Source organism: Fulmarus glacialis, unplaced genomic scaffold (assembly GCF_000690835.1).
Source record: "Fulmarus glacialis isolate BGI_N327 unplaced genomic scaffold, ASM69083v1 scaffold10365, whole genome shotgun sequence".
Classification (NCBI taxonomy): domain Eukaryota; kingdom Metazoa; phylum Chordata; class Aves; order Procellariiformes; family Procellariidae; genus Fulmarus; species Fulmarus glacialis.
Genome location: NW_009211157.1, coordinates 52,238 through 80,008, shown reverse-complemented (window position 1 = coordinate 80,008; position 27,771 = coordinate 52,238). Strand labels below are relative to the sequence as shown.

The 27,771-nt window shown below is 41.6% G+C and overlaps 2 protein-coding genes across 3 annotated transcripts in view; one reads left to right on the top strand and one right to left on the bottom strand.

The window, feature by feature from the left end:
- The first annotated feature begins 118 nt into the window (after positions 1–118).
- On the top strand, positions 119–26,236 carry UGP2 (UDP-glucose pyrophosphorylase 2). The gene is made up of 10 exons (XM_009577431.1): positions 119–137; positions 5,817–5,944; positions 6,505–6,612; positions 19,088–19,273; positions 20,732–20,865; positions 21,538–21,835; positions 22,932–23,129; positions 23,317–23,559; positions 24,035–24,139; positions 25,115–26,236. The coding sequence occupies exons 1-10, from the start codon at positions 119–121 to the stop codon at positions 25,220–25,222; spliced, it is 1,527 nt and encodes a 508-aa protein (XP_009575726.1). The 3' UTR covers positions 25,223–26,236.
- An 818-nt stretch (positions 26,237–27,054) lies between these two features.
- VPS54 (vacuolar protein sorting 54 homolog (S. cerevisiae)) overlaps positions 27,055–27,771 on the bottom strand; it is a 52,585-nt gene continuing 51,868 nt past the window's right edge. For both annotated transcript variants that reach the window (XM_009577429.1, XM_009577430.1), the window contains one exon: positions 27,055–27,512. In XM_009577429.1, the coding sequence (XP_009575724.1) occupies positions 27,407–27,512 (106 nt within the window). In that variant the 3' untranslated portion in view covers positions 27,055–27,406. The remainder of the gene's footprint in view (positions 27,513–27,771) is intronic.

Below are 27,771 nucleotides of genomic sequence, written 5' to 3'. Positions count from 1 at the left end.
GAGGCAGCCTGCCCTCCCGGCCTTTCCCTCCCCAGCCTTGGGGTAAAAAAAAAAAAAACCCAAACCAATCCAGTCTATATTTATAAGAGCAGAGTATTTATTTTATTAAAGAGCGAAAATGTCGTCTTTCGCGAAAGGTAAGATGATGTGCTTTGTAATTTTTTTTTTTCTTTTTTTTTGACTCTTCAGCTGTGTATCCATAGATCTCTGCTTTTTTTTCTTTCTTCTCTCCTTTCCAGCAGCCCGGCAGAGCGCAGGCAGCGGTCGGTGTAGGAGCCCGATCGGCAGCCGAGTTGCGATGTGCAAGGGCTTTCTCAAAGTGTTATTCGTTATTTGGCAGCGGGGCCTCCGCCAGTGCTGCTCTGCTGGGTTCGCTTACCTCGGTGGATGCGTGGGTCTCGCGCGCGGTACAGGCGCACGGCGAAACCGGGCGGTTGTAGCGGCAGGGCTCCTACCCACGGCTGATGCACGGGCAGGATCTGGAGTATACAGGGGGATCTTGCAAGTGCAAATCTTCCTCCTTCATTAAGAGGTCTGTTAAAGTTGGGGGAGAAAGAGCACTGAGGTCGAGCGTCTACACTTTTTTTTCAGAGGCTTGAGTGTATTTTGGCGTTTTCTGATCCCGATTGGCTCCGGCGCTCTCCTTTACTCTCTACATGTGTGAGCGTGTGTGTACGTGGTCTGAGTTTCAGATTCCTTCATTGCAAAACAGGGAACCAGCCCACAAGAGGTCATTTCAGGAAGAAAAATGACTTTGGTGCATTGCTGTGGCAGGTTTTTTTTTCCTCCTTTCCGATATTCCTAATGGTGCGCGTGTGCTTTTTGTAATGAAATCCCTGCCTGTAGGTTTCCTTAGTACAAATCCACGCAGGCCTATCAACAAATATAATGCTGCCTGTAGAAAGTACACGAGTAGGTCTTTTGCTATATGAACTTGGATGTTGTGGGAAACCAAGGGCCTTCGCAGGCTTTGGGAAATTGCTGTCGCTCACCCGGTGGGTGTCTAGGACTGTGCAACACTTGCTGTGTAAATGCATCGACTGTCTGCAAATGTCCTGTGGCACCTGGGCAAAATGCAGAGCTGAAGGGGGGGAAATGTTACAGCCACGTTGCTCAACCGGCCGCTCTGAGAGTTATCAAGATAAGCCCCTTCTTGCTGTGAAATACATTACGAATGTACGTAAATACGTACTGAGTTGTTCTTTTTAAATGGAATTGGCTTATCTCAGCCTACTGCTGAAGGTAGCCATCTTGCAGGCAAGTGATACTATTTATGAAACTGAAAACTGGAGAACCCTATGTAAAGATCATAACCAGTTTTTAAAATACGACCAAGGATTTGACAATCCTAAAAGCTTTTTTAAAAAAAAGTATCCACCCTTTAAGGGCTCTTATCGAGCCAATAGTACTAAAACATGTTGCCAATGTCAAGTGATATTTTTAGCATGAGGATCAGCTGCTAGACTGAGAAATCCAGCTGTGTCTGACCGTAACACCTAAACTCTTGGTGTGCGCAGCTGGCCAGAACGGCTTCCTGCGTTGCAAACTTCTGAGTTAGCTCAGGCTAGCCTGCTCATCCGTTAAGGAGAGAGAGAATGTGTAGGTTTCACTTCACGTATGCTTCAGTCCAACATATGTTGACAAATTTTGCCTCTAGTAGTAGGAAAAGAAAAATGTTCGTAAAGACTGAGTGGGTATGTTCAATTCTAAAAATCAAACGACGTAATATTTATTAACATTGCTTATTATAGCGTGGGTATTTAAAGAGATTTTTATCCTTGTCAGGGATAAAAATTGCCTTGAACTTTCAGTGGAGTCGGTGGAAGTTAAGGCATTCACTCTGTACCCTTAGCATAGAGTTCAAGGATACAGTATTTAAAGTTCAGCTGCGTGTTTTAACTTACTGGCCACCCTTCTTGATTTTTATGCAAGTAGTCTGGCTCCAAGGAGACCTAAATAATTTTCTGCTGTAGGTCTTTCTGTATACTTACTTGGATTGCAAAAATAATTACAATTCATAACCCTCAACCCAAAAGATTCCCGATTTTTTCATGAGAGAGGGGGGCTTCTTGCTTAACTTGTCCCACGACTCCCTCCTGTGCTGGATGCTTGTATACAGAGTACCAAGGCAGTGAAGTTCTCTTCTGAGTGGATTAATGAACAAAACTAATCAATCTTAATGCATTCTCTGCTTTTGATGTAAAGTAAGAGGAGGGACAGCAGAAAGGAAATACGTGCAAACCCCTAAGTAAAGGGTCACCACTGTTCTGTTCTTGTGCAGTTTTTCTGAGGACATCTGTCCTTTATTTTGTTTGCGATAGCGTAAGAACACCTCCTTTTTGTTAGCTTGATCTTATTTACCATGTTTTGTTTTTTCATATGTCAGTTATAAAAGTTATGTATCATAAACCTGCAAATACTCTGCCACATGCAGTAGTTCATGCTGTGAGGGCAGGGGGCAGGTTAGCAGTGAGAGCAGAGCACAAAAGCGTGCTAGAAATAACAGTGGGGGCAGGAGAGGGTTTGAGTGAAACTCTCCACGTGTCAGACACCACCACAAACTTGATTAAAGAGCTCTTCTTTCTCTACTACTTGAGGAAGCACTTTCTGCTGAAGATGTAAAAACAAGATATCCTGGGTGGTCATTTTTGCAAACCCCAGTGTTTTCTGAAGCCTCAACTATTTAGTCATGCTCTTCTGTTCTGTGCTAATTTCCTGCGTGGGCTGGTCCCCCGAGAGTCTTCCACTACCTTATCCCACCCTTTTCTTCCTTCAGATGAGTGTTCAAGAATACTGATCCCATAAAAGTGGGCTTAGGCTGAAATCTGAGGCATTGGTTGCAAAATAGCTTGGAAGAGGCATTTCTTTTTAAAAATAATTTGGGATTTTATGGCCGCATGTACCCTTGGAAATCTCTTCCTGCAATTATCCAACACCCCTGCCTCCCATATGATTTTTAGAGGTGCAGTAACTGCTCTTCATTATAGGCTTAGGAAATTTTACTTGCCTGTAGGAAATAACTGCTTTCAGATATGCAGTTGCACTGGCCTTTCTACATCCTCGTTGCTGTCAGGGTAAAAAGGGAAATAAACCTTCACCCAGGCTGTTAAAACAGTAGCTCATATTAAAGGACTGCAGTTGTCTTTCTACTAGTGGTAGGCTGGGGTGCATAAATACCAGCTTCTGCCCAAAAACTCTGAGGGGCAGCAGGACAGGAACAACTAGTACTGAGTTCGTTTATGTTTGGAGCGGATGCACCGATGCTGCTGTTGGGTCTCACTTTGGGGACCGTTTAGAGAGTGCCATAGATCCCCATCCAGTCCAAATCCTCGTGGACGTCTCTTAAGATAAATGCTTAAAAGCCTCTGCCTTGCAATGGCACGTTAAAAGCAGAAAAGCTTTGAGTTGCTGTTTCTCTTGGCTGCTTAGTTACAGTATTCAAATTCTTACATATGTGGAACAAATACTTTTCCTGCACCAGGCAAACGCATGTTTTTATGGACTCCAGCCATGTCCTTCCTCTCTCTTTCCCCAAAATAATAACAGTAATAGTACTAAGAGCACTAATAATGCTCTCCCCAAGCAACTGTGCTCTGGCACGTTGAATCTGGATGAGACTGAGTGGTTGCAGTAGTCGTTAAATGGTCAACCTAAAGCCTAAATATTCTCTGTTGCCAATAAAGGGTGCAGCCATCAGCGCTGGTAGCTTTGGTGGTCTGGGTTTCGGTAAGAAATGTCCCATCTAGCTGGCTGGTCTGCGTGCTTGACACCTGGTGTTTGGAAAAAGCAACAGGTTTGCTTTGCTTCTCTGCGAGGACGTTGGTGATCAAATGTATTTAGCATTTACTCATTAAGTGATGGAGAATTCGTAGTATTATAAAAAACCCCAACAAACTTGGACATTATCACACATTTACTTTTGTGATGGCTTTTTCTTTTGATTTGTTTGTGAATTTACTTAGCCTCTAAGTGCTTTTATCTGGTAGATACAAGTCTTTTGGCTAATATGAGCGAACAAGGTTTTCTTACTTACATGGCAGCCTGGGAAAGTTGCTAGCTGGCTCTGCCTTACTTAGCCTCAGTGTGTTTAACAGCGCGAATGACGGTCTCTGTTGAATACTTGGTATTTGCAGAGTGTCTTCTGAGATGCATTGCATCATACTGGGAGGTTCACATGGTTTACAGGCTGATGAACTGTGAGAAATGGCCACTGTTGTTGCTGTAACAGAAGTCATGTATTACAACACGTTGCAGGGAGGATTACAAACATCAGAAAGTATCTCCCAGCAGTTGTTTCTCTGGAAGTTTAAACAGCATTTCAATAACCCAAAATGTGTGAATGAACAGACAGTACTTCTAGCAGTTCGGTACGAAAGTATTAAGCTGGTATAGACCTCCTCGTTTTTCTGTAGGAGGAAGTGCTTCCTAATGAAGCGCTGTCCGTGTTTTTACGTATTTGACCTGGAAAGATACGCCTAACAGGCTGTCAAGTATTACCTGTTTTTACTACTAAATGAAGCATTTGATTAAAAAAAAAACCCTATTGTTCATTGTACTGCTCATCTTGAGCTGGCGTTTCCCCTGTGTTGCACCACACACAGTATGTACACTGCAGCACTTGTCTGTCCTTTTTTTTTTTTTTTCCTCCCCTACCTGCAAAACAGTGCAGTCAGGAAAATGGCTTCTGTGGGCTTCAAAGCAAGGATTAGATACTGTCACTGAGTCTGAGGCTGTGTGGAATACTTTGCTTAAAAAAATAAAATAACATCAAAACTGTATTAGAATGAACTGCCTCTGGCTTTCTTAGGTGTTCTCAGTAGAATAGCCTTTTAGTGCATGTTCTAAAAAAGTAAACTTTAAACAGGTTCCTCTTCTAACAATATTTTCTGGCAGTATCACTCTGTTCACTTGCAAAGTTTCCTCCCATCCCTTTTTGCACTAGTATTCAGGGTGTTTCTAAAATCCAGCTATATTTGGCAATATATCACTCTCTGTGTTACAGAGAAGTGATTACTTAAGGGATTTGGCAGAAATTAAATTAACTGAGGTCTTTAGAGAACATACTCAGAATGCCTTTTGAGAACGCACTCACTTTAAATGCTTTCTTTTGGAAAATAAAGTCATGTTATCTCCCGTTTTTTTCTCCGATGTGGACTTTACTATATAGAACATGCGTGCATTTACTCTTTTTCACATTTATGGAGCTTATCACTTTCAAAAGCAAAACAAATGCTGAAGTGATAGACAGACTAATTTTCTAGGTTGCTTAGTAACTGAAATGCATGCTGTAGTGTGAAAATACTCAAACGATAAAGGAAGGGAATATTTACTGGAACAAACTGAAGATAGTGTGAAAGGGCACTGTATAAATAATTTAAGCATATGTTTTTATTTGCTTGTGTGAACAGAAGGATAACCTCGATCACAATGTTCTACATAAAAGAATTTTTTTAGCGAAAAGCTCTTCCACACTTTTACTTGCTGAAGTGTGTTGATGCGGTAGGATGTGACTTCTTTGGCTCTCTGGCAAAAAAGTACCGCTGTGGATTTTTGGACGCTTCTTGAGATGGATCATTGGTCTTTTGGGACTTTTTTGAATTTTGAGAGAAGGGTGGTTGTTCTGTGGCCCCAATTTAAGGTCTGTTCTCCAAGTTACTAACAACAAAAACTTTAGATACCTGGAGTGCTAGCACAGTAATAAAATGAGACTAGATCACGTGAGTTTATTAATTTTTAAAAGAAAATGGAAGACTATTTGTAGTCTAAGTTAGTTTTCTTCTTTTTCCTTTAACCCATGTTTTTTATTTTTAATTAAGATTTCAGCAAAGCAATGTCTCAAGCTGGTACTTCACAGTTTCAGGAAGTCATTCGACAAGAGCTGGAGTATTCCATGAAAGTAGAACTTGATAAGATACTTGCGACCGCACCTTCAAATGAGCTAGAGGTAAGGAGCATGATGTGGATGCAACTCAAAGCATGAGAAATTAGATGCAGGAAATAGAGGCAAATTTTATACAGGGAGACAATTCACAGAATACCACGATCCTTATTTTTAGGACGTGCTCTCATCCTGTGTGGAAGTGTAGCGTGGATACAGTGTCAGTAGGAGACTTTCAGTTCCCCGTAAACTGGGTGACAGAGTTATTATTAAGTGTTTAATCATCTTTAGTTATTAAAGGTTCTATGTAATCTTTAATGGATTACCGAAAGGAAGGGTAAAGCTGTTATCCTAAAGATTGGGCCAAATTCTAATGGTTGTGATTTTGACTAAAGTAATATTTTTGTGTCTTTTAGGTATCCAAGTTGGTTTTGTACCTTGAGTTTTAGTGGAAATGAGCTTTTGGTACCTTTTAGAATTTTACTTAAATTTTAGCATGTCTCTACTTCAGTGCTGTTAAAATTACTCTTGTGAATAGGTTGTACTTCAAGTTTGTAGAAATGCTTCTGTGATTGAATAGGTATGCATTAAATACCAGCATTAACTAATGCATTTCTTCTTTGTAGTACGCTAAAAAGGACCTGGAAGGATTTAAGAAGCTATTTCATAGATTCCTACAAGAAAAGGGACCATCTGTGGACTGGGGGAAGATTCAGAGACCTCCAGAAGATTCTGTAAGTTGCAATGAAGTGACAGTCTGTAGGGAACATAAAACTGATAATTGCTACTTGTAGCAAATGATGTGGTCGCCCATAGAATGGATACAACTGCCGTGGTTCTGTAAAATCACGTAGGACAACGCTTTGGGTTCTAACTGAAAAATAATTATTTATTGACACGTGTTGTATGTGTTCCCGAACATCAGGTCCTGCTTAACATATGTGTCGAGCTCTTTGGTGTTATTTTGTTAGATGTTCTTTGAGATGTTCCTTGAGTAGGGGAGCAAAATGGGACAGATGCCATCTTACCATTTGGTACCTTCTCTGGAGTAAATGGTAACTTGTGTTAGAGGGGAAGTAGGTAGTACCCTTGTTGTTCCCCTTTCCCTCCTGCCCGTGGAAGAATGTTGTATGTCTCAGATGAGACTGTTTCCAGCAATTCATTCTGCTAAATAATTTGAAAGGGACATATGGCAAGTGGGCTGGGTTATATAGCTCATTTAGCAACTTCTGTAATCTACAGCAGCTCAGTAAAAGCGAGGAATCTGAAACAAGTAGTTGACTGTGGGGGTTTTTTGAGTGTAATTTTCTAATGTCAGCTATGTTGTTATAACTTATAACCTGCCTCTTGAGCTTCTGCTGAAAAAGCACTAAACATTTTTTTCAGGACTGTTTAGTACTTAAATAAACACTTCCTATTAAACCTAACCTCATTTTATTGATTCATCTGTGGCCCTAGGCTGTCTTTTGACTCTTGCGTAACTAACGGTGTAATGTGCTACGAATTCTTGCTTTTCCCAGTGTAGTGATCTTGGCATATTGCGGGACTTCTGTGTCCTCACACATTTGTGGTTTCTCTTAGCCTCTCTGTGGTGATTCAATCGAGGCTCTGTTTCCAACTGAAAGGCAGGCTGTCCAGTTACTTCCAGAACAGATGCAGTGTTGCTCTCTAAAGCGTTGGAAGAATGATGCTGTTTCAGAGCAAGTCTAGGGTTTTTCCAAGGTTGAGTGTTTTCTTTTAACTTCAAAAACATGTGATGTCTCTCTCTTCCGTACTGTAACACTGAATGAAGTGTTGCTTTGGGGAGAAAAATCCACCTTCAATAAAGAGGCCAAGGTGAGAAACTGGAGTTCGAGATAATATGACTTACAAGGAAGGCTGAAGAAAATAGGGTTGCTTTTAATCTAGAGAGGGTGAGACTCTGGGGAGTGATAAGTCTTTTAAATATGTAAAAAGATAGTGGCAACAATGAAAGGAATAAACTGCTCTCTGGGTCAAGATAAGGCCTGGGATTAAATGACAGCAATTTGATGCGAGTGAATGGGCTGCTTTGTGGCGAGGGAGAGCTATTGTCTATTTTTAAAGTTTTGCACACCTTCAGTGGAAAAACTTTCAAGTTCTGTAAAAGACTGAAAATTACTGGGTAAGACATTGGGAGCAAATGTCAGACAGGAGGGTTATAAGACACTGAAATAGACTGGTGGGAAATTCCCAGGCAAGGCAAGCTCTTTAAAAAGAGAAGTTAGACAAAGGTCTAACTTAAGGTCACAGAGGGCCGAAAGGAGGGCAAGATTAGAAAGAGTATGTCTCTTTTTCCTTGTGGCCTGCACTGGCTCATTCTCATCTGCATCCCTTAGCTATGTAGCAACTTTTGACCAAAAAGAAGAAAAAAAAAAAAAACAAACCCAAACCAGTAAGACTCCTGCAAAATCAGGTCACTTTGGCTTAGGTGAGATGCATGCATGATCTTGGAGGAAACTTCGCTTCCTAGCATGAACTCCAAATCAAATAATGTCACAGAAGAAAGCTAGGGAAAAATACCCACAAAAAATGTTCTTCTATCCCTGCTTCACTTCATAATAAATATCTCTTGCTTTAGGATTCCTTGGATAAGATGATACTTAGAGACTCCCTGATCTGACAGGAGGCGGGTTGAACGCGCTCAAAAACTGAGAGCAAACTTAACTTTCTTGAGTATTTTTTTTCTTTTCTTTTTTGCTGACCGTAAGTGTTCCATTTTCCCGCCAACCTCAAACCCTGCTTGTATTTATCCTGCCTCCACCACCTTTTTAACGCATCAGTCATGTAGGGGACATACTGTGGAAAGTGAAAGGTGTCTTACATGAAACATTTTTCAGGTGACCTGCAGTATAACTTCTCCCAAATTATTCTTTGCTGAGGGGTATGAATTGTGGAATTATTAGATAAAAATTGATTTATTCAAGACCAGAATTCCAGAGTTAACTAATAATTGTTATTATTAGTATAGGTAAGAACAGTGGGAGGGGTACCCTTTTAGAAGGGGTAAAGAGTGATAATTTTAGAAGGGCTTCAGAATAAAGACTGCAGTACTGAGTTCTTTGAGATAGCTATCCATCTGTAAATATATGCAGGTTTTCTCTGAGTGCTTTTGTTCAGCTCTAGTTGGGTTTCTTTTCCTAGCTATAAAAACTCATAGTGTACTCTCCTCCTGGTCTTGTTAGAACAGCATAGAGGATGGTACACACAAGACTGGTTTAGAAAGTTGGTCGGTAATCTTGCAAGTGATGTATAATTGCCTGTTCGGACAACCTTGTTTTATGAGGTGGTGGGGTGCTCGGCTGCTTTTGAGAATCTTGCACTACAAGTATCACGGCCTAAAAAGCAACAGCCTACTCTCCCCAATGAAAGAGGGATTTATTTGCCTGTGATTGTTTTGGAGAATTGGTTTGCTGCTTGATCAGTCCAAAGCACTGAGAATTCTTGCATGTGTAATCTTCAGCTGATACCTATTAGAGCTCAAAGTATGTGTTTACGTATATGTGTGTATGTGTGTGTGTATACACATACAGATATACACGTGTATGTATATCTGTGAAAAAAAATAAAAGCACCCAAAACATGTGCCCAAGTATGGGGTCATTGTTTTTTTTTTTTGTTTATTTTTAACAGCCTAAAAAAAGTTCATGAATAGTTTATTGCATTTATAGGCTTTGTCTTTTAATTTTCTATTTTACTTAAGCTACTTTTGACTTTCAGGTTAGGTCGGAAAGGTGTTTCAGGCTTTTGCTCAATGTCATGGGACTGTGCTATGCAGGAGCAGAATTTCTGATCTGACTTCCGTGGGTCATCTAATGTGTTATCCGTTGTACTTGTTCTTTGAATGTTGTTTTCTTTCCTGAAGCATCTACTGACAAGTAAAGGCTCCTGTCAGTAAATTGAAACAAAAACGATTGCCTTGTAATATTCTTCTGTTTTTCTCTGCAATGGGAGATTTCATCCCTGACCTCCATGTTTTCAGTGTAACAACTAATACCGATGGGCAAGCAAATTGTAAGCTCCAGACAACGTTAACGGAAGATTGAACCCATGTCACGCTATATTGGTAAACTTCTGGCTTGTTTTTTCCTTCCAGATGCTTTGCTTCCATGTGTCCAAAGGCTTACAGTGATAGCTGGCATAGTTAGGACCCATTACTGTTACAGTCTTCAGAGAAGAAAGTGTACTTAGAGTGCTGGTTAACAAGGAGAGGAGGTAAAGAACGTGGACATGGCAAGTGTAATTTAATCCTGTTGATGTAGATTGCAGTGATCTGTTCGTTTGAGTTGGAAGCAATAGCAAAGTCCTGCTGGGAGGCCTCCAAGGGAACTGCAGTGATCAAGTTAACCTCAGAGTAGCGATGTAAAACCTCATCTAGGATGTAAAGAAAGCATCCGAAGCAATGTGAGTGTGAAAGGAGCTTGTCTATTAGAGGTTTTGTCTATTAGTGGTAGAGCTTGTCTGTTAGTGGTCGGATTCTTGTCTGCAGCTCAAGTTGTCATCTCAATGAACCATATCATGAAGGAAAAGAAAGAATGTCATGCTCTTACTAAAAAGCAAAATGTCTTCCCAATCTGCAACTCTGGAAACAGGTTTTAAGGGTTCACTTGGTACTATTTCTAAAACCGTCCCTTGGTGCTGAGTAAATATTTCCTTCTTATTCTGTAAGTACATACTGACTAATATGGGTGTCAGTATGATGATATGCCATGATACTCATTTCGTCTGTCTGTGACAAACTCTTGCAAACTTCCTTGCAGTAGGAGTATGCAGAGGTCTGTTAGTCAAACTCCCAACCTTCCCTAATGCAAACTGTTCCGAAAATCACTTCTGTGACATTGCAAAACCAAAAGAAGCTAGATATGTCATCTTAGAACAATCCCAAACCACAGTTTTGAGACATGTCTCGAATGAGTAACACTGTAGTCATGCATCTGTAAGCCATGTCATTGCTGCCCATTTTTGTTCCTGAAGTATTTCCCCATCAGCACTTACTTGTCAGGTCCACTGTTCCAAACCCTTAGAGCAAGAGTTGATTTTTATTACTGTGGAGCATGTCTTACGCTTGTGTATATGCTCATAGGTGACAAGGTAGTTCTGCATATTAGTGCCTACACATGACTGGAACTGCTAGATGATAGCACTGGCATCCGGCAGTCCTGATGCTGCAAGGATCCTGCTTGAATTTGAGTTCTTGACATTTGTTATTCTCTGAATTAAAGACCCTTCAAGATCCAGGGCTTCATTGCCAAGTTGTCATTTCCAATGCCTATGCCAAAAGAAACTGAAATATTTAGCAAGGCTAAGTTATAAATTTTGTGTTGTAGCTGATGCAACATCCGATGAACTAAATCCTTGATGGAGGGCCTGGATGGAACCATTAACTTCATCAGGATTTTACTCTGAGCTGTATAAGCTAGTTTCAGACATGATAGTGAAGGCATAAAAGGGTAGTTGGCACTTTAGCAAAAGCAAGTGATTTTGAGGCAGTCTGGCCCCAAACTGAGTGGCAGACTTTCTTGGTTTTGGAGAGCTATATTGTGAGTGATGCAAGAAGAACGTAGTGAGACTTGAAAGTTGAAATCATTTTTTTGGCTGTTCAGACAGCGTCTGAACATTGTAGGTGTTCCTGCATTCCACCCAGCTAAAGCTCAAACCTAAATGTTTTAAATCCATTTGCAGTCTGATACGGAAGGTTATTGACCTTAGAGTGGATGGGAAGTGATGGCAGGGAGTAAGGATCTAGTCACATTTCTTTCCTGAACTGTGCCCAGCTCCAAGTATAAATTGCTCTAGATCTGGTTGGGTAGTGAATCGTTAGTTAAGCTTTCTGATGTACCTCCAGTACATTAAAACCAGTGTTTATCACCTCTTTGTTGATGAGAAGAACGGTTGTTTTTAAGGGTGTCTCCCCAGCATGAACACAGTCTTTGTTGTTGACAAAACACAGTGAGATTCTGCTTTTTGCACACTTTTGTTCCTGAAAAGTTCTAGGAACTTTGGAATGAAGTTCCCACATATGTCTTCTGAGATGGCAGCACTGTGTGGTTTTTTGGGGAGCAATCTTACACTAACAGCAGGTAGCTACCCTGACCCTTGAGTATTTCAGTATTGACCTTTGGGAGGGAGGGGTCTGTGGGTATGGGGATCGTAAGGATCAGTGTAGTTCAAGAGTAAAAAAAGTGCTTAGTAGTTTGGGCCACAGTCTCTTTAGATACGAACTGAGAGAATGTGTGCATGTGTGTGAATTCGTCTCGGTGTGCACTCGGAATTGGCTATCTGCCGTCGTTTCCTATATTCACGACCCCTTGTGCTGTATCAGCTGTCCCTGTCTTTCTGACAAATCCATGCTGGTAACTTTCAGGATCTTTTACCTTCGATAGTTTGTTCAGATGCATCCTGCAACAGTGAAATGCTGTCTCTGTGTCCTGCCTCTCTCATTTCTTCTGCATGTTTCCTTTTGAAAATACAGCAGAATAAATGAACTGTGGATAGAATAAACTAACCATGAGCAGATGGTATTCCTGAACGGATATGCATTTGGAATAAAAGAGGGATTGCACTAGATCAGAAAGCTCTAGTTCTGTTTGATTTTTGCATGTTAACATTCTGCAAACCTGCTTATATCAAAGATCCTTGCATGGTATCTAGAAGATTGCTAAAGGATTTTCTTGTATGTGGTTCTTTTTAATGGAAAGGAAGGGTAAAAAGAGAGAAAGGGATGCATGAGATACAAAGGACTTTGAGTTCTCCTGCATGAAAATCATTTTACCTCAAGCTTACAGAATGTGCCTCTGTTATTCTTGTCTAGCATGGCCATAGCTGTTGTAAGGTAGTACTTAGGGTCTAAATTCTCTTTGTGAGAGCTTGGCATGATTGGTGAAAATGGTGCAGTTTCCAGATGGAACTGGAATAGTGCAATTCTTTGTACCCGCCTTTTCTCCATCCTCCCCCAGTTTCCACTTAGCAATAAATGAAATGAAAAAAGTCCTGTTCTGTTAAAGGTTCCTTTGACTTGTTCTATCCTCTGGATCTGCAATGAGTAGATGACTGGATCTGACATGCAAACCTGTTGCTACAGCTCAGCTTGAAGCTGTGGTTTTGATCCAGGTGTTACTGGTCTCCGTGACCTTCAGATTCTCTCCCTTGCACCTGCTTAATTCCTAATAGCCTCAGAAAATGTTCGTGGCAGTGAGTGTGCCTGGCAGTGTTATGCCAATGCAGCAGCCATCCTGCTCTGGACTGCCTGAGGCAGTGACGTGTGTGAACAGATGAAGTAGTCTTATTTGCCACGCAGCCCTGTTAGGGATTGCTGAAGTCTTCACACAGAAAGTGTGGTAGATGCTGTTTTAATAGATGACTTTCTGATAGATGTAGGCAGTGCTGCTGCCCTAGCTTCGGTATGTGTTATTTCAGATGTGCTGATGTGCTCTGTTGCTTGAAGAGAGACATCTGGGAATGCTAAGGCATCGCTGATACAAGACCAGTCTAGCGTGTGCCTCTTTTCGGTTGCAGAACTGCTTGCTGATAACTAATTGCTAGAGCTGTTGTTGCTGCTGTCGTTGTGCAGTGTTTTGCTTAGGTCAGTTGCTTCTGTTTTATGGAGGGCATGCCATGCAGGAACTTTGGCTTTACTGGTGACAAGCTCCATAAACCTCCAGTGTTTAGTGATATTTTCAGGTCAGCTGTAGCTGATTGGCAATCCCTTCAGGCACAGTTACATGAGTGATAAAGTTTTTATTTGTTTGTCATGAAAATTGCCATACAAGCTTCCCTTTGAGTAGACTTCATAATCTGGCCTTTTTGTCCAACTAAGGAAAGGTACTGTATGTATAATCTCTTTTCCCACTTCCTCATAGCCAAAGCTATTTTCTAGTCCTTACTTACTATCATCTCTGAATATTTCCGAGAGAGCCTTCTCTAGTTCAAAGAGTATGCTTGTGTGTGTACACATAGCACATGCGTATATGATAAGCCCTGTACGTATGTGTTCTGTTTGTTTTCTTTTTTTTTTTTTTCCCCTAAATATTAGTCTCCTAGTTCTCTGCATCTCACTTCCTGGAAGAAATGAGCTTCTCAGCTAAGTTATAAATAAAAGAGCTCTGCAGACTTGAAAGCTTTCTCTGTCTTAATTTAGCTGAATAACTTTATTGCCAGTCATAAGTTTCCTGATGAAGGGCTGTAGTGTTCCTCTGAAACATAAAGTGCTTGTGTGGGCAATCTGAAATGGTCCTTTTTGAGATCGGTACATGTGAGTATTTAGGAAGTGGCTTCGACACAATGTTTATCGAGGTTGCCACAGCTGCCCCAACTTAGTAACTTTCTCATCCTGGTATTCTTTCAACAGTTGTTTATGCATGTGGCAGAATTATGTTGGAAACCGGGATAGATGCAAATGACAAGTATTAGTAGCTTAGTAACCTTTGGATGATGTGAACACAACTCAGGGCCATGGAGAGCAAGCTCCACTTGCAGAGGAGAAAGAACAGTATTTGAGAATGCCTAGAGAAGTGTAGGCTCCTGCCATTGCTAAATGGAGAACATCCGGGAGGGATATTTCCTTCAGACCTCCCAGGTGGATAGGTCCAGTTTCTCACCTTACAGCTAGTCTTCCTTATTAAGCTGCTGTTGTTGATCTGACTTTTACAGTCGTCCACCTCCCACCACTTCTGGCGTGGGGGAAGGAAGAGTACAAGCCGTGTAGAAATAGTGGAACCACTAGTAGGTTGGGCCTGCTTCTATTCCTCTTCACCCCTTTAAGGAGCAGGAAACATCAAGGCCGGTGCGTTGCGCATCTTTGATGCAGAGAACATGCAACTTCAAAAACAAGCAAATCAACAGCTACTGGTTTGTTTCAAGATGTTTGACATCTTCCCCATGTAACATTACAACTTCATATAAGTCCAGAAGTTGCTGTTTATTTACCAAAAGTCTGAGTGCAGTTAAACTTTTTAAAAATATTTTGTGGGTTGTTTAGACTTTATGAATGAATCTTCTGCATTAAAAGAGGCACAACAACAGACTGCTGCCTAAACACCCGAACAAACTCATTTTGTAGATCTCCTAGGATGCTGCGCTCCCAACTTTACCAAATGAAAAAAAAAAACAACAAACCTTTTAAGAGCCTTATCTCAGAGCGGCCTAAGGGCAGATGCTGCTGGAGGAGCTTGTGGTTAGGAACTGGTGCCTGCTCCCCAGGGTGCAGCACTGCGGCACAGGGCAGAGCAGGCTTGGCATGGGGCAGACCCGGGTGTAGGGCCAGATCCCACCACAGCCCTCCTGGGAGCCGCTGCCAGGCCGTTCCCTTCCAGGAAGGCAGGAAGGTTAGGCATTCGGGCTGCACTGTGATGGGGCTTTTATCCAGGGGCTCAGTCACACCTGAACTGCTCTGGAGCTGTGTTTGGCTGCTCCCAATTTTGCTTACCCGGGGTTACGCATCTTTTAAGCCTTTGCTGAAGCAGGACTGTGGAGATGCTTCCAAAATGCTGCTGTTAAATTTAAAATGCAGAGAGGAATGTTTTGATAAGATGTACTGGTGTGACATTTGTGTTACTGGGCATCACTGTCATCTTCTGCGAAGTCTCGTGCCCGAGGCCGGTGGTAGAGTTTTGTACTGGAAAACTGACGGTTTGCTTGATGTTTTATTTCCTGTTATTTCAGGTCTGGTTTACGGTCTGTTGCCCCTCTGCCCTGGGACTCCATTCATTTCTAGCTGTCACCTTATCTTCCACCTTCTTCCCTCTTATCAACCTTAGCTGTCTCTCTCCTTACTTATTTCAACCTTCTGTCATCTTTGGATGATGCAATTGGGCAGAATTTACAACCTGGAGGCAGGAAGCTACGCCAGGATTTGGGGCAAAAAAGGGAGAATGGGAAAAGGCTGCAGTTGGCCACAGATCGTAACCAGCAAATCTGAGGGAGGCCATGGAGAGGAGAGAAAAAAGCAAGGCAAAAATGGATGAATATTTCCTTTCTGATCACAATATTTGATACCCGGCCTGTGTTTCTTGGAGTAATATATCACACAATCCTGTTATCTCTAGGCATTGTGTGACTAATTGTGAAGACGGGTTTGTGATTAGAACAGTTGTTTGATTTCTTGATACTACTAGATAAAGAGCCTTTTTGCCTAAAATGAATGCTGTCACACTCTCACATGAGAAAGCTGGAATGGGAAGACTTTACCATATTGCTTCCCTAGCAAAGTGGTCCAACTAAGATACCTTTCAGTAACATATTTGGTCTATAATAGGAATTTGCATAAATTATAACAAGTTGTGAAGTTATCAGTGAAGCCACACATTTAAAGCTGTCAGCCTTTTTAATGAAGGGATCTTGGAGAGCTGTTTTTAACCAGCAAGTTAACAAGGAAGGAGACTGTTTTTAATTCTCAGTTCAAGGTAGCAGAAATCCAGAGCAATCATTTTGATTTAGTATATTTTTCCTGTGGGTCACTTGAGTAATGCATTATTGTCTAAGTGTTGTGTTTTGTTTCATAATCTTACGATACAATGTTGAAACTGAGACACTGTCTGTCAAAATGCTGGGACTCCATGAAACCTTGTTTGCAAACTCTCTCTCTTAGATGTGTGAATCAAATTGTGGTGACGTAGGTAAATTTCTAGGGATCAAAGTTCTGGTTGTCCGAACGTTAGCGTTCAAGTTAAAGCCTTGGCTGGCATATTTCCACTCCCTTGTCCTTTATTGATCCATGCAAATTTTACTGACAAATCTGTGTTCTTGTCAATGACTAAAATGGCATGTTTTTTCTATGGCTAGCATTCTCTGCAGATTAAATGGGAAATAGCATGCCAACATCACCTGCTTTGTTTAATCAGTTAATTTCTTTCTCTAAGGAGAACTTACTATTAGCAGATGACTGTGGCAGTGATTGTGTTACTGCTTACTGCCTGAGCCATCATAACTCCATGTTCACCTTCGAGCCCGCTGAAAGAGTGAAATAAGAACTGTTTCACTACCATGTCTGCGACTGTGACTTAGCTGAAAAGTGGTAACTTAAATACATAAGATTTTCTTGAATGCGACGATAACTTTACACTTAGGATAGTCTGTGCGTTACTCCTAAAGCCCCTTACCTGTATACGCTGTCTCAGGGTTTTTTTGGCATAGGGAACCTCTACTGCTTTTGAAACGTGGAGAAGTACAGTTAAGTCTGAACTTACTTGGTAGGTAGGAATGCAAGAACTTGGATAGAAGCATAGAAGTAGATGGAAGCATTTTTCTATCCTTAATGTGTTGGTTAAATCTTAGTATAGGGTCATGAGCGAGTCTGGATGTTACCTTTTCTCTTGGGAACAGTATAGTCTGGGGGTACCTGTATTCCCAATACTTGCCAGAAACAAGCAGCAAAGTTCCTGGCATTTGTGCAGAATGTAGCTTTGAAAATTGCATTAAAAGAAAGTAATTACTAGGCTTGTCAAGCCTCATCATTTTAGTTGCATATCTTTGTTTTGATGGGTACATACCACAAAACTATCGAAATTTGTCTTGTTCCCCAGTAACACTGCCCACTGAGCCAAAAATTAAGTCACAACATTGACATATATTTTTAATGTTCAACAGCTAGAGTGTTTCAACAAGGAATCTGGTGCTGTTCTTATATTTAATGTTTTCATATTAGTTAAAAATATTTTAGTGAGAAAGTAGGGCTTTCAAGTTAAGTTAATCGCTTGCTTTTTTGGAGTACATATCTTACGCATTGGGAAATTTTTTCTAAACAGAATGAGTTTAAGCAGTTGCATCGAGATGTTCCTCCTGGGCCAGTTTCCACTGTTTGAGTAATGAGAGTTTAGTTAGTCATTATGCTGTAACTTGTGGAGTGATCTTATCTTTAAATATATACCATAAGCTTTCCAGATCCTGCGTAGGGCAGAATTTCCTTAATGTGAGGGATCTGCTCTAATCTGCTGCCTGTGGCGTACTGGAATGCTGGAATTGCGCAAACTCTCCTCTCTACCCCTGCACATCAGAGTAAGAAATATGACTCTGGTTCCAGTGCAATGTGAATTTCCATTTGAACCCCAGCCTGACTTGCCCAAAGCAAACACAGTTCTGAAAACTACTCTGTATGTATTTGTTTTTGGAAATCAGCTGTGGATATTACATACCCCTTATCAGAACTAAAATCATTTTCTTGCTGCTAGAATACACACGGCACTGAAACACCAAGGCTTTTCATCAAAAGAAAATCTCTAGAAGGGCAGGCTAAAGGATAATTGTATTGATTTTGCTCTAACAGTTTTGGCATGATACTTGTTGTTGCATTGTTACCTTTGTTTCTTTGACTTCGGTGCTTTGGATTAGGAGACAAGCAATGCCTAATGCAAGGCACACTGTCATTAGAAGCCTGATTTTGCTCTCCATCATTAGCCCCAAATGTAGCCCATATTCTGTTTTTAAACCTGTAGGATATAGCTGTTGGCAAGGTAGAAGACTTTCTGCAAGGTGTAATGTGAGCTGGATGAACACATCCTGAAAATAGCAGGATAAGAAGTAGGAACTTTCTTCCACTTTGTAGCACGCTTTTGGGAGAGATGAATTATTATGCTGGACTAGTAGTTGGAATAAAATTTGGTTTAAACTGAGTCAAAGAACCTACCTTTAGCCAAGAACGTATTCTCTGACAACCTCAGAGCAAAGTACCAAAAAAAAAAAAAAATCTGCTGCAAGTTTAAGCTGCTGAGGGAAGAGAAAGTTTTATGTCCTGCATGCAGAGCCTGTGTCCTTAAATTGTGGTCTGGCTGAAGGGGGACATCTTACTGGGGAAATGAGTTAGATGGCTATCAAGGAGCCTCTCCTCCTGCAGGGCAAGAGGAGGGTGGTAAGTGGCATAACTGGCTTGACTTCTTCCTTGCTATTGAGTAAGTTTCCTCTACCTGGAAGAGCAGACGGACATTTTTTCCATCTTATGAAGCTGATTGTGACTAGTGTCACGAAGTCTATAGAACTTCTCAAGAGAAAAGGTTATTATAGTAACAAATGGGGTTGTTTGTATTGTACCAGATCAGGTTATTATAGACTCGATTTGCAAATGTTCTTTAGTGTCATAAATCATACAAACAAGTGTTGGTATTGTTGCCAAATTTTAAGTTTTGAAAGGTTTTAGGAGAAAGCAGCTTCCTTCTCAATACCTGACTGCTGGTTGGTTTGTTTGTTTGTTTGTTTTTACAGATCCAGCCCTATGAGAAGATAAAGGCCAGAGGACTACCTGATAACATTGCTTCTGTCTTGAACAAGCTGGTGGTTGTGAAACTAAATGGCGGCTTGGGCACAAGCATGGGTTGTAAAGGCCCAAAAAGTCTTATTGGGGTGCGGAACGAGAACACCTTCTTGGATCTGACAGTTCAGCAGATTGAGGTAACTTTCCTTGGGCTTTTCTTTCTACATCGGAGGAAGCAAGACGCACTGAGCTTCTCCTGTGTGACCCTTTAAGAGAGATCACAGTGGAGGCTTGCCAAAAGGAAGAGGAGAAGGAAATGCATCTGGTCACAGTGCTAGTGGTAAAGTGAATTGCTTTGGAAAGAATAGGCATGAAAGGGACGGAGCAATCAGCGATTGAACTCTGTCCACTCCGCACGTTAGCACAAGTGTAATTCAGCCTGTGCACACCGACCCGGACAGTGGTGATTGTGTCCAGAAACACAAGGAATCAAATTGTAGAGCTGGCCTGGCATGGCTAACTCCTGGGCTTGTTTCCGACTCCTCCAGGTGCAAGTTTAAGTTTAGCTTTTTAAAAGCTTTTTTTATGTGCATTAGAACAAAGCTCTTCACAGCAGCTCCAAGTTCCTTGTCGAATTAAAACTCTCATGCTGGAAGTGATTGCTGGCATTTTCCTCTGAAGAAAGAAAAGTAAAAGAAAAGAACAGCTGCTGGTGTTGAGAGAGGACATTTCAGCTTATGTTTTTAATGCAGGATATTCCTCTTACAGCAGATAATTAAGATGGTCGTTGTTAGAGTAGGAAATTGGGTGTGCCTGTTCCATAGTTTCTGGAGCTCCAACAATTTTTGCCTCAGTGTGGTGTTTGTGTGGAGTGAGTCTCCCATGTATGTTAGACAGTTCTATAGCAGACTTAAATTTATGTCCAACTAATGCAGTCCTCATCCTTTGGTGTTGCGGGCGCTTTCTCAAAAGGGTCATTGTGGAAGACTCCGACTCCACCAGAGTGTAGTGATCCCAAACACTCCCCAGCAGACGAGGGCGATCTGATGCACAAAGCTTAAAACTCACTGAAGTATCTTTTTTTTCTGCACACACTATTTTTGTGGAACACTGTCATGTTTTCTGGTTTTTGCCTTTGCTGTGCTGTGCACGTGGAAATGCTCTTGTGTATTTCATCTCCATTCTACAGATTTCCAAATAATTAACATGATGACATTTAATTCATTACGTACTCTTGATACTATTGTCCATCTCGTAGCCTGCCAAGAAGGCTCAAAAGTGCTTACTGTGCAGAGAAGGGTTTGAAACTTCACCCTGACAGACTTCAATAATTTGAGAGAAAACATGCCTTTTGTAATCAACAGTAGCCTAAAATTTAAAATAGTCCTGCTTTTCAAATTTTAAATCTTGATGCAGATTTAAAAACAAAGGTTAGTTAATGTTTAATTAATGTGGGCCTCATCTTTACTACTTACAGGGATTTGTTTTCCTTTACCTGATTTATTATCCTTTCTGTCAGGATAAGCACATCTATCTTATCTCATGCGTTTATTATTTCCAGTCTGTTTTATCTAACATCTTTCTCCCAAAAGCTTAGGTGTCAGGAGTTAAAGCTAATAATACATGCTGAATTTGCCATTTCTTTCCCATCTCAGCATTTAAACAAATCCTACAACACTGATGTTCCTCTTGTTCTCATGAATTCGTTCAACACTGATGACGACACAAAGAAAATCTTGCAGAAATACAGTCACAGCCGTGTGAAGATATATACTTTTAATCAAAGCAGGTATCAAAAAAACTTCTCCACTTGGGGTGCAAGGAAAAACTAGCTTGCATTTCTCCATATTCCAAATGGTGTGGGTTTTTAGTCTGAGGTGCTGAGGTAGCAGTACTGTCTTCTGTACCCATGTTCAGTCTCTGTTTTGGGCCTCTTTCAAAGACTGGAACATCAGGGTGTTAAGCAGAGTCAAAGGCAATGTATTAAAATTAGGGAGAGGGGTGTGGGGGGACACACAATTTCTAAAAGAAATGTGTGAATAATGGTGTACTGGATGCTGGCCACTTGATTCCTGAATTTGCTTTTAGGGTACCTGGGCTCTGGAGGGAGACAGAACATGGCTTCCTTATCAAGAACAAACTCTTAACATCTTGGCTGATGATGCCAGAAGCATGCTTGACATGCTCTGAACCTGCGTGTCAGAGGAAGGCTGTTTTACAGCATGGTCGGAGAACTGTGGCTTTGAAGTCTTGAATGAGAGATTGCATTCTGCAGCTTCTCAGTGATAGCTCAGCATTTGGATGAGTCTTTCCATTCAGAGTACTTACACTAACCTAGAAAGCATAGCTTCAAAAGCTGTATGAAAAAGCCCATGTAGTTGCACCTTTACTGTTGTATTTTGTTTTTCGTTATGCTAGTCCGACATTGGTGAGAACTTAACAAAACCCATTGTCATCCCAGGTATCCTAGAATTAACAAGGAGACTCTGCTGCCGATAGCCAAGGATGTATCTTACTCAGGAGAGAACACGGAGTGCTGGTATCCCCCAGGCCATGGAGATATCTACGCCAGTTTCTATAACTCTGGTCTGCTGGATAACCTTATCGGAGAGGGGAAGGAATATATTTTTGTATCCAATATAGATAACTTGGGTGCCACTGTGGACCTTTACATTCTTAATCATCTTATGAACCCACCCAATGGAAAACGCTGTGAATTTGTCATGGAAGTCACAAACAAAACCAGGGCGGATGTGAAGGTAAAGGGAGAGAGTTGTGCAAGTCTGTCCGAATGCCTGGCATGTTGGTGAAAATCTCAGTCACTTGTCTCTTCTGTATGCATGAATTCAGACATACATTAAATCTTCTTATAGCTATTTCAGGCACCATTTAACACATCAGCTGTGATCTAATTTGAGATGCACAAAATCAGCAAGTTTATGAAGTTCTAATTCATGGAACAAATTGGATCTAGGTTCTGGGCAACAGCAGACAAGGACAGCCTGGACTTGACCGATTACTGAAAACTCAAGTGATTTCTGCAGGGTGCGGGTCACAACCTCCATACCTTCTCCAGACTGTCACTTACACAGGGGAGGAGTTTGGGGATGGTAAAAGCAGAGCACTGAGGGGTGGGATAGAGCAGTTGTATCTCTACTGACTGAAAACTGCCTAAGCTACTTACCCAGCTGTCAGGGTGTGCATTGCACACCTCCGCTTGGCGTGGCTGCCAGTCTGCTCCTGCCCTAACTGCTTGACTTTATATAAAGTCCAGGTTTGACAACTTGTCAGATGTTTATGGCATGTATCAAATACTTCTAGCATGCAGTAATTTGTCCCCTAACTGCACTTTGCCTCTATTCTGTAACATACGAGGATGAGGAGGAAACGTGATTTTCTCTGTATTCATCAGATATTAAGAAAGCTCTGACTTGGTCCTATAAAACCACAGAAATGCACTGTAAGAATGCAGTTCAGGTTACTGAAGTACCACTTGCTTCTCCAGTAAGTGCCACAAATACAGAACTATTAGATTTAATTTAGATTTTGCTCTGTCATCTAGCAAAGTACTGCTGAAGGTGACTTTTGACAACAGCAGCACTTGCAAAAGATTCTCAGCAACTTTCGTTACACGAATTAACTGTCTTGGAGTGCTGAAACACGATCGTTTGACAGTTCTGACTGTACTTTAAACATACTCTATAATTAGTAACCTGGTAGCTGAACACAAGCAACATGTTTTCACAGAGGTTCAACTTTAAATGCCAACAAAACAGTGTGCCTGTTTGGGGTGAGGGGAGGGTTTCTCTGGCATCTCATGAACAGGACTTAGAACTTCTTCTTTGACCCTTGCAGGGTGGCACGCTTACGCAATACGAAAACAAGCTGAGGCTGGTGGAGATAGCTCAAGTCCCAAAAGCACATGTGGATGAATTCAAGTCCGTGTCAAAATTCAAAATATTCAATACCAACAATTTGTGGATTGCTCTGTCTGCGATTAAAAGGCTGCAAGAGAAAAATGCTATTGACATGGAGATCATTGTTAACCCAAAGGTAATCAGCTAGGAAGATTTTAGAGGAAACGGACTCAAAAGAACTGTTCGTTTCTAGGTAACTAAAAGGACTGCCGCCTTCAAAAAGGAGCCAGTCTGTCGGTAAATGCAGAGCTCTGACTTAGGCTCCTCTCTAGTTCTGAGTGCTGTTACCTGCTGGTCGTGTTTACGTCAGTTTTCTCTTCCAGACTCTGGATGGAGGCTTGAATGTTATCCAGTTGGAGACTGCAGTTGGTGCTGCTATTAAGAGTTTTGAGAACTCTCTGGGGATAAACGTACCTCGTAGTCGTTTTCTGCCTGTGAAGACCACGTCAGATCTCTTGCTTGTGATGTCTAATTTGTATAGCCTTAATGCTGGATCTCTAACGATGAGCGAGAAGCGTGAATTTCCAACAGTGCCTCTTGTCAAACTCGGAAGTTCTTTCACAAAGGTGAACTCCTATAATTACACTTTGTTTTTATCTCTTTGAATAAAGATACAGTCCACAGCAATAAATGAGTTAAAAGTGAGGTTTACTTTACCTACCTCTGCCCACGTGGGCATCCCCTTTTGCTCTTTGTAAAGAGTTGTTAGGCTGTTAGAATACAAACTACTTACACGTGTGCGTAATGTCATACTGCTGTTCGGTGCTCCTTTACCCCGTCAGTCGAGGAAACAGAAGGGTGAATTGGGTTGTGTCTGTGTTCTCCAGAGTTTGTCCAACTGTGGTGGGATACTGCCCTCACTGCTCCTCATAGTGATCTCCGACAGAAACGACAATACCGTGTTGCTTTCAAAGTATCAACTTTTATTGTATCAGATGTAGATTCCAAAAGATCCCTGAAAAGAGTTTTCAGGAAGCTCCCACACTTGTCTTAATCCACAGATGGATTTAAACTGTCTCTATTCTTTCCTCGCTCCAAAAGGTTCAAGATTACCTGCGGAGGTTTGAAAGTATTCCAGATATGCTGGAGCTGGATCATCTCACGGTTTCAGGTGATGTTACGTTCGGGAAGAATGTTTCATTAAAGGTGAGTGTGTAATTGGTATGCTCCTGCAATAAACATGACTGATCTCTGCTCCTCGGTAATCGATCCTGCCTAAGTCAGTGCCTTTACGCACAGTCTGTGGAAGCACTCGTAGGAATTAACTGGCCCAAGGGTTGCGGAGGCCAAGACTGAACGGTGACCCTGACGGCTGAGCGCAAGGTGTTACGGGTATAGCTGCTCCTCTGTATAGTCCCAGGGAGAGCCAAGGTTTGCCTGCGAACTTTGAGACCACCACAGACCTCATGACTCTGTGTTCAAAACAATGCTCACATCTTTGTCCTTCAGCTCTACGTGGCACGTACCACCTCACCTCCAGAGCTGGCTTTACAGCCATAGGCCCCTTCTTATCAATTTGGGGTTCTTGCTTTATTAGTAAACATTGGAGCTGAGCAAGTGAGTTTATCATCTCTCAAATTCTTCCTCAGGATCTGGCCAATCCTAGCAGAACACTGACATGGTCCTCTAACAGTCTAGGCCAGTTTAGCAAGGTGGGGCTGCAACAACCAGCACTGGAACCGCCTTAGGCTGTTATCAGACTGCGCGCTCACGCGTGTGTCTCTGCTCCCAGCTCTTCTTGTGTATTTGCCTCACAGCTATAATGGCGAGCTGTGCCATGACATACTGATGTGGGTAGCATTTTTGCACCTAAAAGCAAGCAGACATGATAAGAGCACTTAGAGCAAGCATTATCTTCAAAGAAGGCATCAGCTCTGCTTGTGAGCTGATAGTATCTAATATGCTGGTAATTACAGCGTTGCCAATATTGCTTGTTTAAAAATCTTTGTTGTGGGGGGAAAAAAAGGTCTATGCAGAAACAATACAACTAAATGCGTCCAGGATCTGGCTGTGTTACGGCTGACGCCTAACTGGTCCTCCAAACAGCCTTACTCTAGCTCATTCCGAGTCAACAGTCAATATGAAGTTTCTAATCACTTGTTTTCTCTTCTGTGAATCCAGGGAACAGTTATCATCATTGCAAATCACGGCGACAGAATTGACATCCCAGCTGGAGCTCTACTAGAGAACAAAATCGTATCTGGCAATCTTCGGATCCTGGACCACTGAGGCAGTGAAAGGGCACGGCTGGTTCTGTAGACCGCTGTGCTAAACCAGCCCGGTAATGGAAGAACCTCTTAAGCATTAGAAATATAAGTACACAGAGGGCCTATGCTTTGTCATCTTCACAGTACCCTGCAGTATTAATTTAAAATTAATTTCTCTTGCTTATCTTTTTAAGCAGACACATAGCGCAATGGATGTGCGTAAGTAATGCTTCAGTCCTTAAAGAGATTCTGTAACTCAGTTAATATAACCTTGAAGTGCAATACTGTTTGTCTTGAGGTAAGATGGACAGATCTTCTTTGATAAGAAGTTAAGAGGCTTGCCTCTAACATTTGGTAGTTTTGAATTGCTTGTAACTGCAGAAATAAAGCTGTGAAGCAATACATGTGGGACAACACGGTTAGCTACTCATGTGACTTTTTATGAAGTGTCAGTGGCAGGCACAGTTGAAAACCAAAAGTTTCACTACTGCTAAATGGGCTGTTAAAAACTCTGTATTTCATGTGCTCACAAACATCCCGACCTATAGCCCTCTTTACCCCCCCGCCAAACTGCAAGCGGGACGTCCTATCCCCATTGTGTGTCAAGACACTGGGGTAAGGCTGTCAATACCTCCATTTCCATGTTGTGAGAGAGGGAATCGCTGATGTTCCAAACTCACCCAAAGAATCTAATACTTGAGAAAAATGCCTCAGTATCCACGTGTGGTGTTTGCTTTTTCACATCCCATTTAAGACTGGCTCTCCTGTTAATATCTTAATCCTGGATCTGCCCTCTTTTTTTTTTTTTCCAATAAATGGATTACGTGGACTACACCCATGTTCATATTGTCACAGCCATGTATGTTAATTTATCTTCTCTTGAGTCATTTCTAAATTTGTACAGGAATTGAAATCCCTGTCCTGATCACTATTGATTTCTTAATGTTTCTCTTGTATTTACATGCAGACAACTTTATTTTATAAGCTTAGTATAACACTGGTATGTATCATTAAAGAAGTTGGTCTTTAAAAACAACTGTGATTTTATAGCTTTATTTTGACTGACAATTAATGACATCTGTTATGCTAACAGACAAGCATGCCTGTCTGAAGAAACCATAGGCGCACACACACGCACTGTAGACCATTCCGTCGTACACAATTGTCACAGGGTTAGGCACTCGGACTATGGTTAGGTAAAGAGGTGTGAGGTGAAATACACAGGCACTTTTACTTAGTTACTGGCAGCGTCCAGTCTTAAAAGGTAGTATTAAAAACTCTTAAATAAATTAATTTCAGTTGCCCCTTCCTTAATGGTGCAACTTTTTTTATGAGCAGCCTAAAAACCTGAAAAGTCTTCCGGCCCTGTTTTCTGTGTCCTCCTCTGTCTTTATACACACCGCCTTGTGTCTTTAGAGCTGCAGACTGACACGCTCCGTCCTCACCCTCCTGTCGTGGCACTGCCTAGGCCGTGGAGCTGCAGGAAGCCATCCCCACACCAGCCTTTTTGCTACCTTCAGGTTCCACCAGAAGCCCGCTGTCACCGCCAACGATTGTCATTTCACAACTGTGGCCTGTAGGGAATGGCTTCAGTGAACTGACAATTTGTTAGAAAATCGTTCTCTTCAGACGGCAGTAGAGCCCAGCTGTGAGAAACCCCCTGAAACAGGACTGCTCCCTAACAAATCTGAATCCTATGTGCAAGCAATCAAAAGACATTTATTTATATAAAGTTCTGTAAAAAAATAAATTTTAGAACAGCATAGTTTCATAGAGAAAAACATTTTCTACAGAGTTCCAACTGCAAGATTTTTATATTGTACCATCATTAAATAAGGTGGGACACCATGTGAATTCCATTGCACTAGAAGAAATGCAAAGCATCTTTTTAATATAAAGATATACAGAGCATTCTAGACAACTACAGCTGTGTTACAGCTATGTGTTCTTTTGGATTTGGTCCAAAGAAACCTGAGTCTGTTTCCAGAGAGAATGAAAAAACATTGCACAGACAGCTGATCACTTGTTTCTTGCTGAAGGACACTGAAAAGATCACTCCCTGCAGCTCACTCTGAGTCTAGTTCCCCCGACTATCAATAGTGTCCTTTCTTGGACTCTGGTCTTAAGTATTCACCTCACAGTCGTCACTCTGCTTAGAAGAAAGTCGGTCTGTTGTCAGAGGCCAGTGACTGCTCCCAGTGGATTATCACCTCTTCTGCTCCCAAATTTCAGCCATGCTTAGGTCTAAGTTGTTAAGGCCTTTCAGAGCTTGAAGGTTTCCAGTGTAAAAAGCTACATCTGAAGTCACCAGTCTGCAGTGAAACATACAACAAGATTAGCACCTGAACAGATGACATCCACCTGGAATATTCACAGAAAAACAGCCAGGGTTTGTTTATGATTTGGGCACACCATTACAACAATCCATGTTCAAATACTACGCCTGGATGAGATGTTTTAAGTATTGGTTCAAAACTCAGTGCTACGGCAGTGGTTTATTTTACAGGAGTGACAGTACACGATGACTGCTAGGTGGTGTAAAACTAGTTACAGGGCAGGGAGATAAATGAC

Bases quoted from the DNA above. Each gene is read 5' to 3' on its own strand.
- UGP2 (XM_009577431.1), top strand. The intron at 20,866-21,537 runs GTATCAAAAAAA...TTGTCATCCCAG, and splicing joins TATACTTTTAATCAAAGCAG to GTATCCTAGAATTAACAAGG. The intron at 23,130-23,316 runs GTAATCAGCTAG...TTTCTCTTCCAG, and splicing joins AGATCATTGTTAACCCAAAG to ACTCTGGATGGAGGCTTGAA.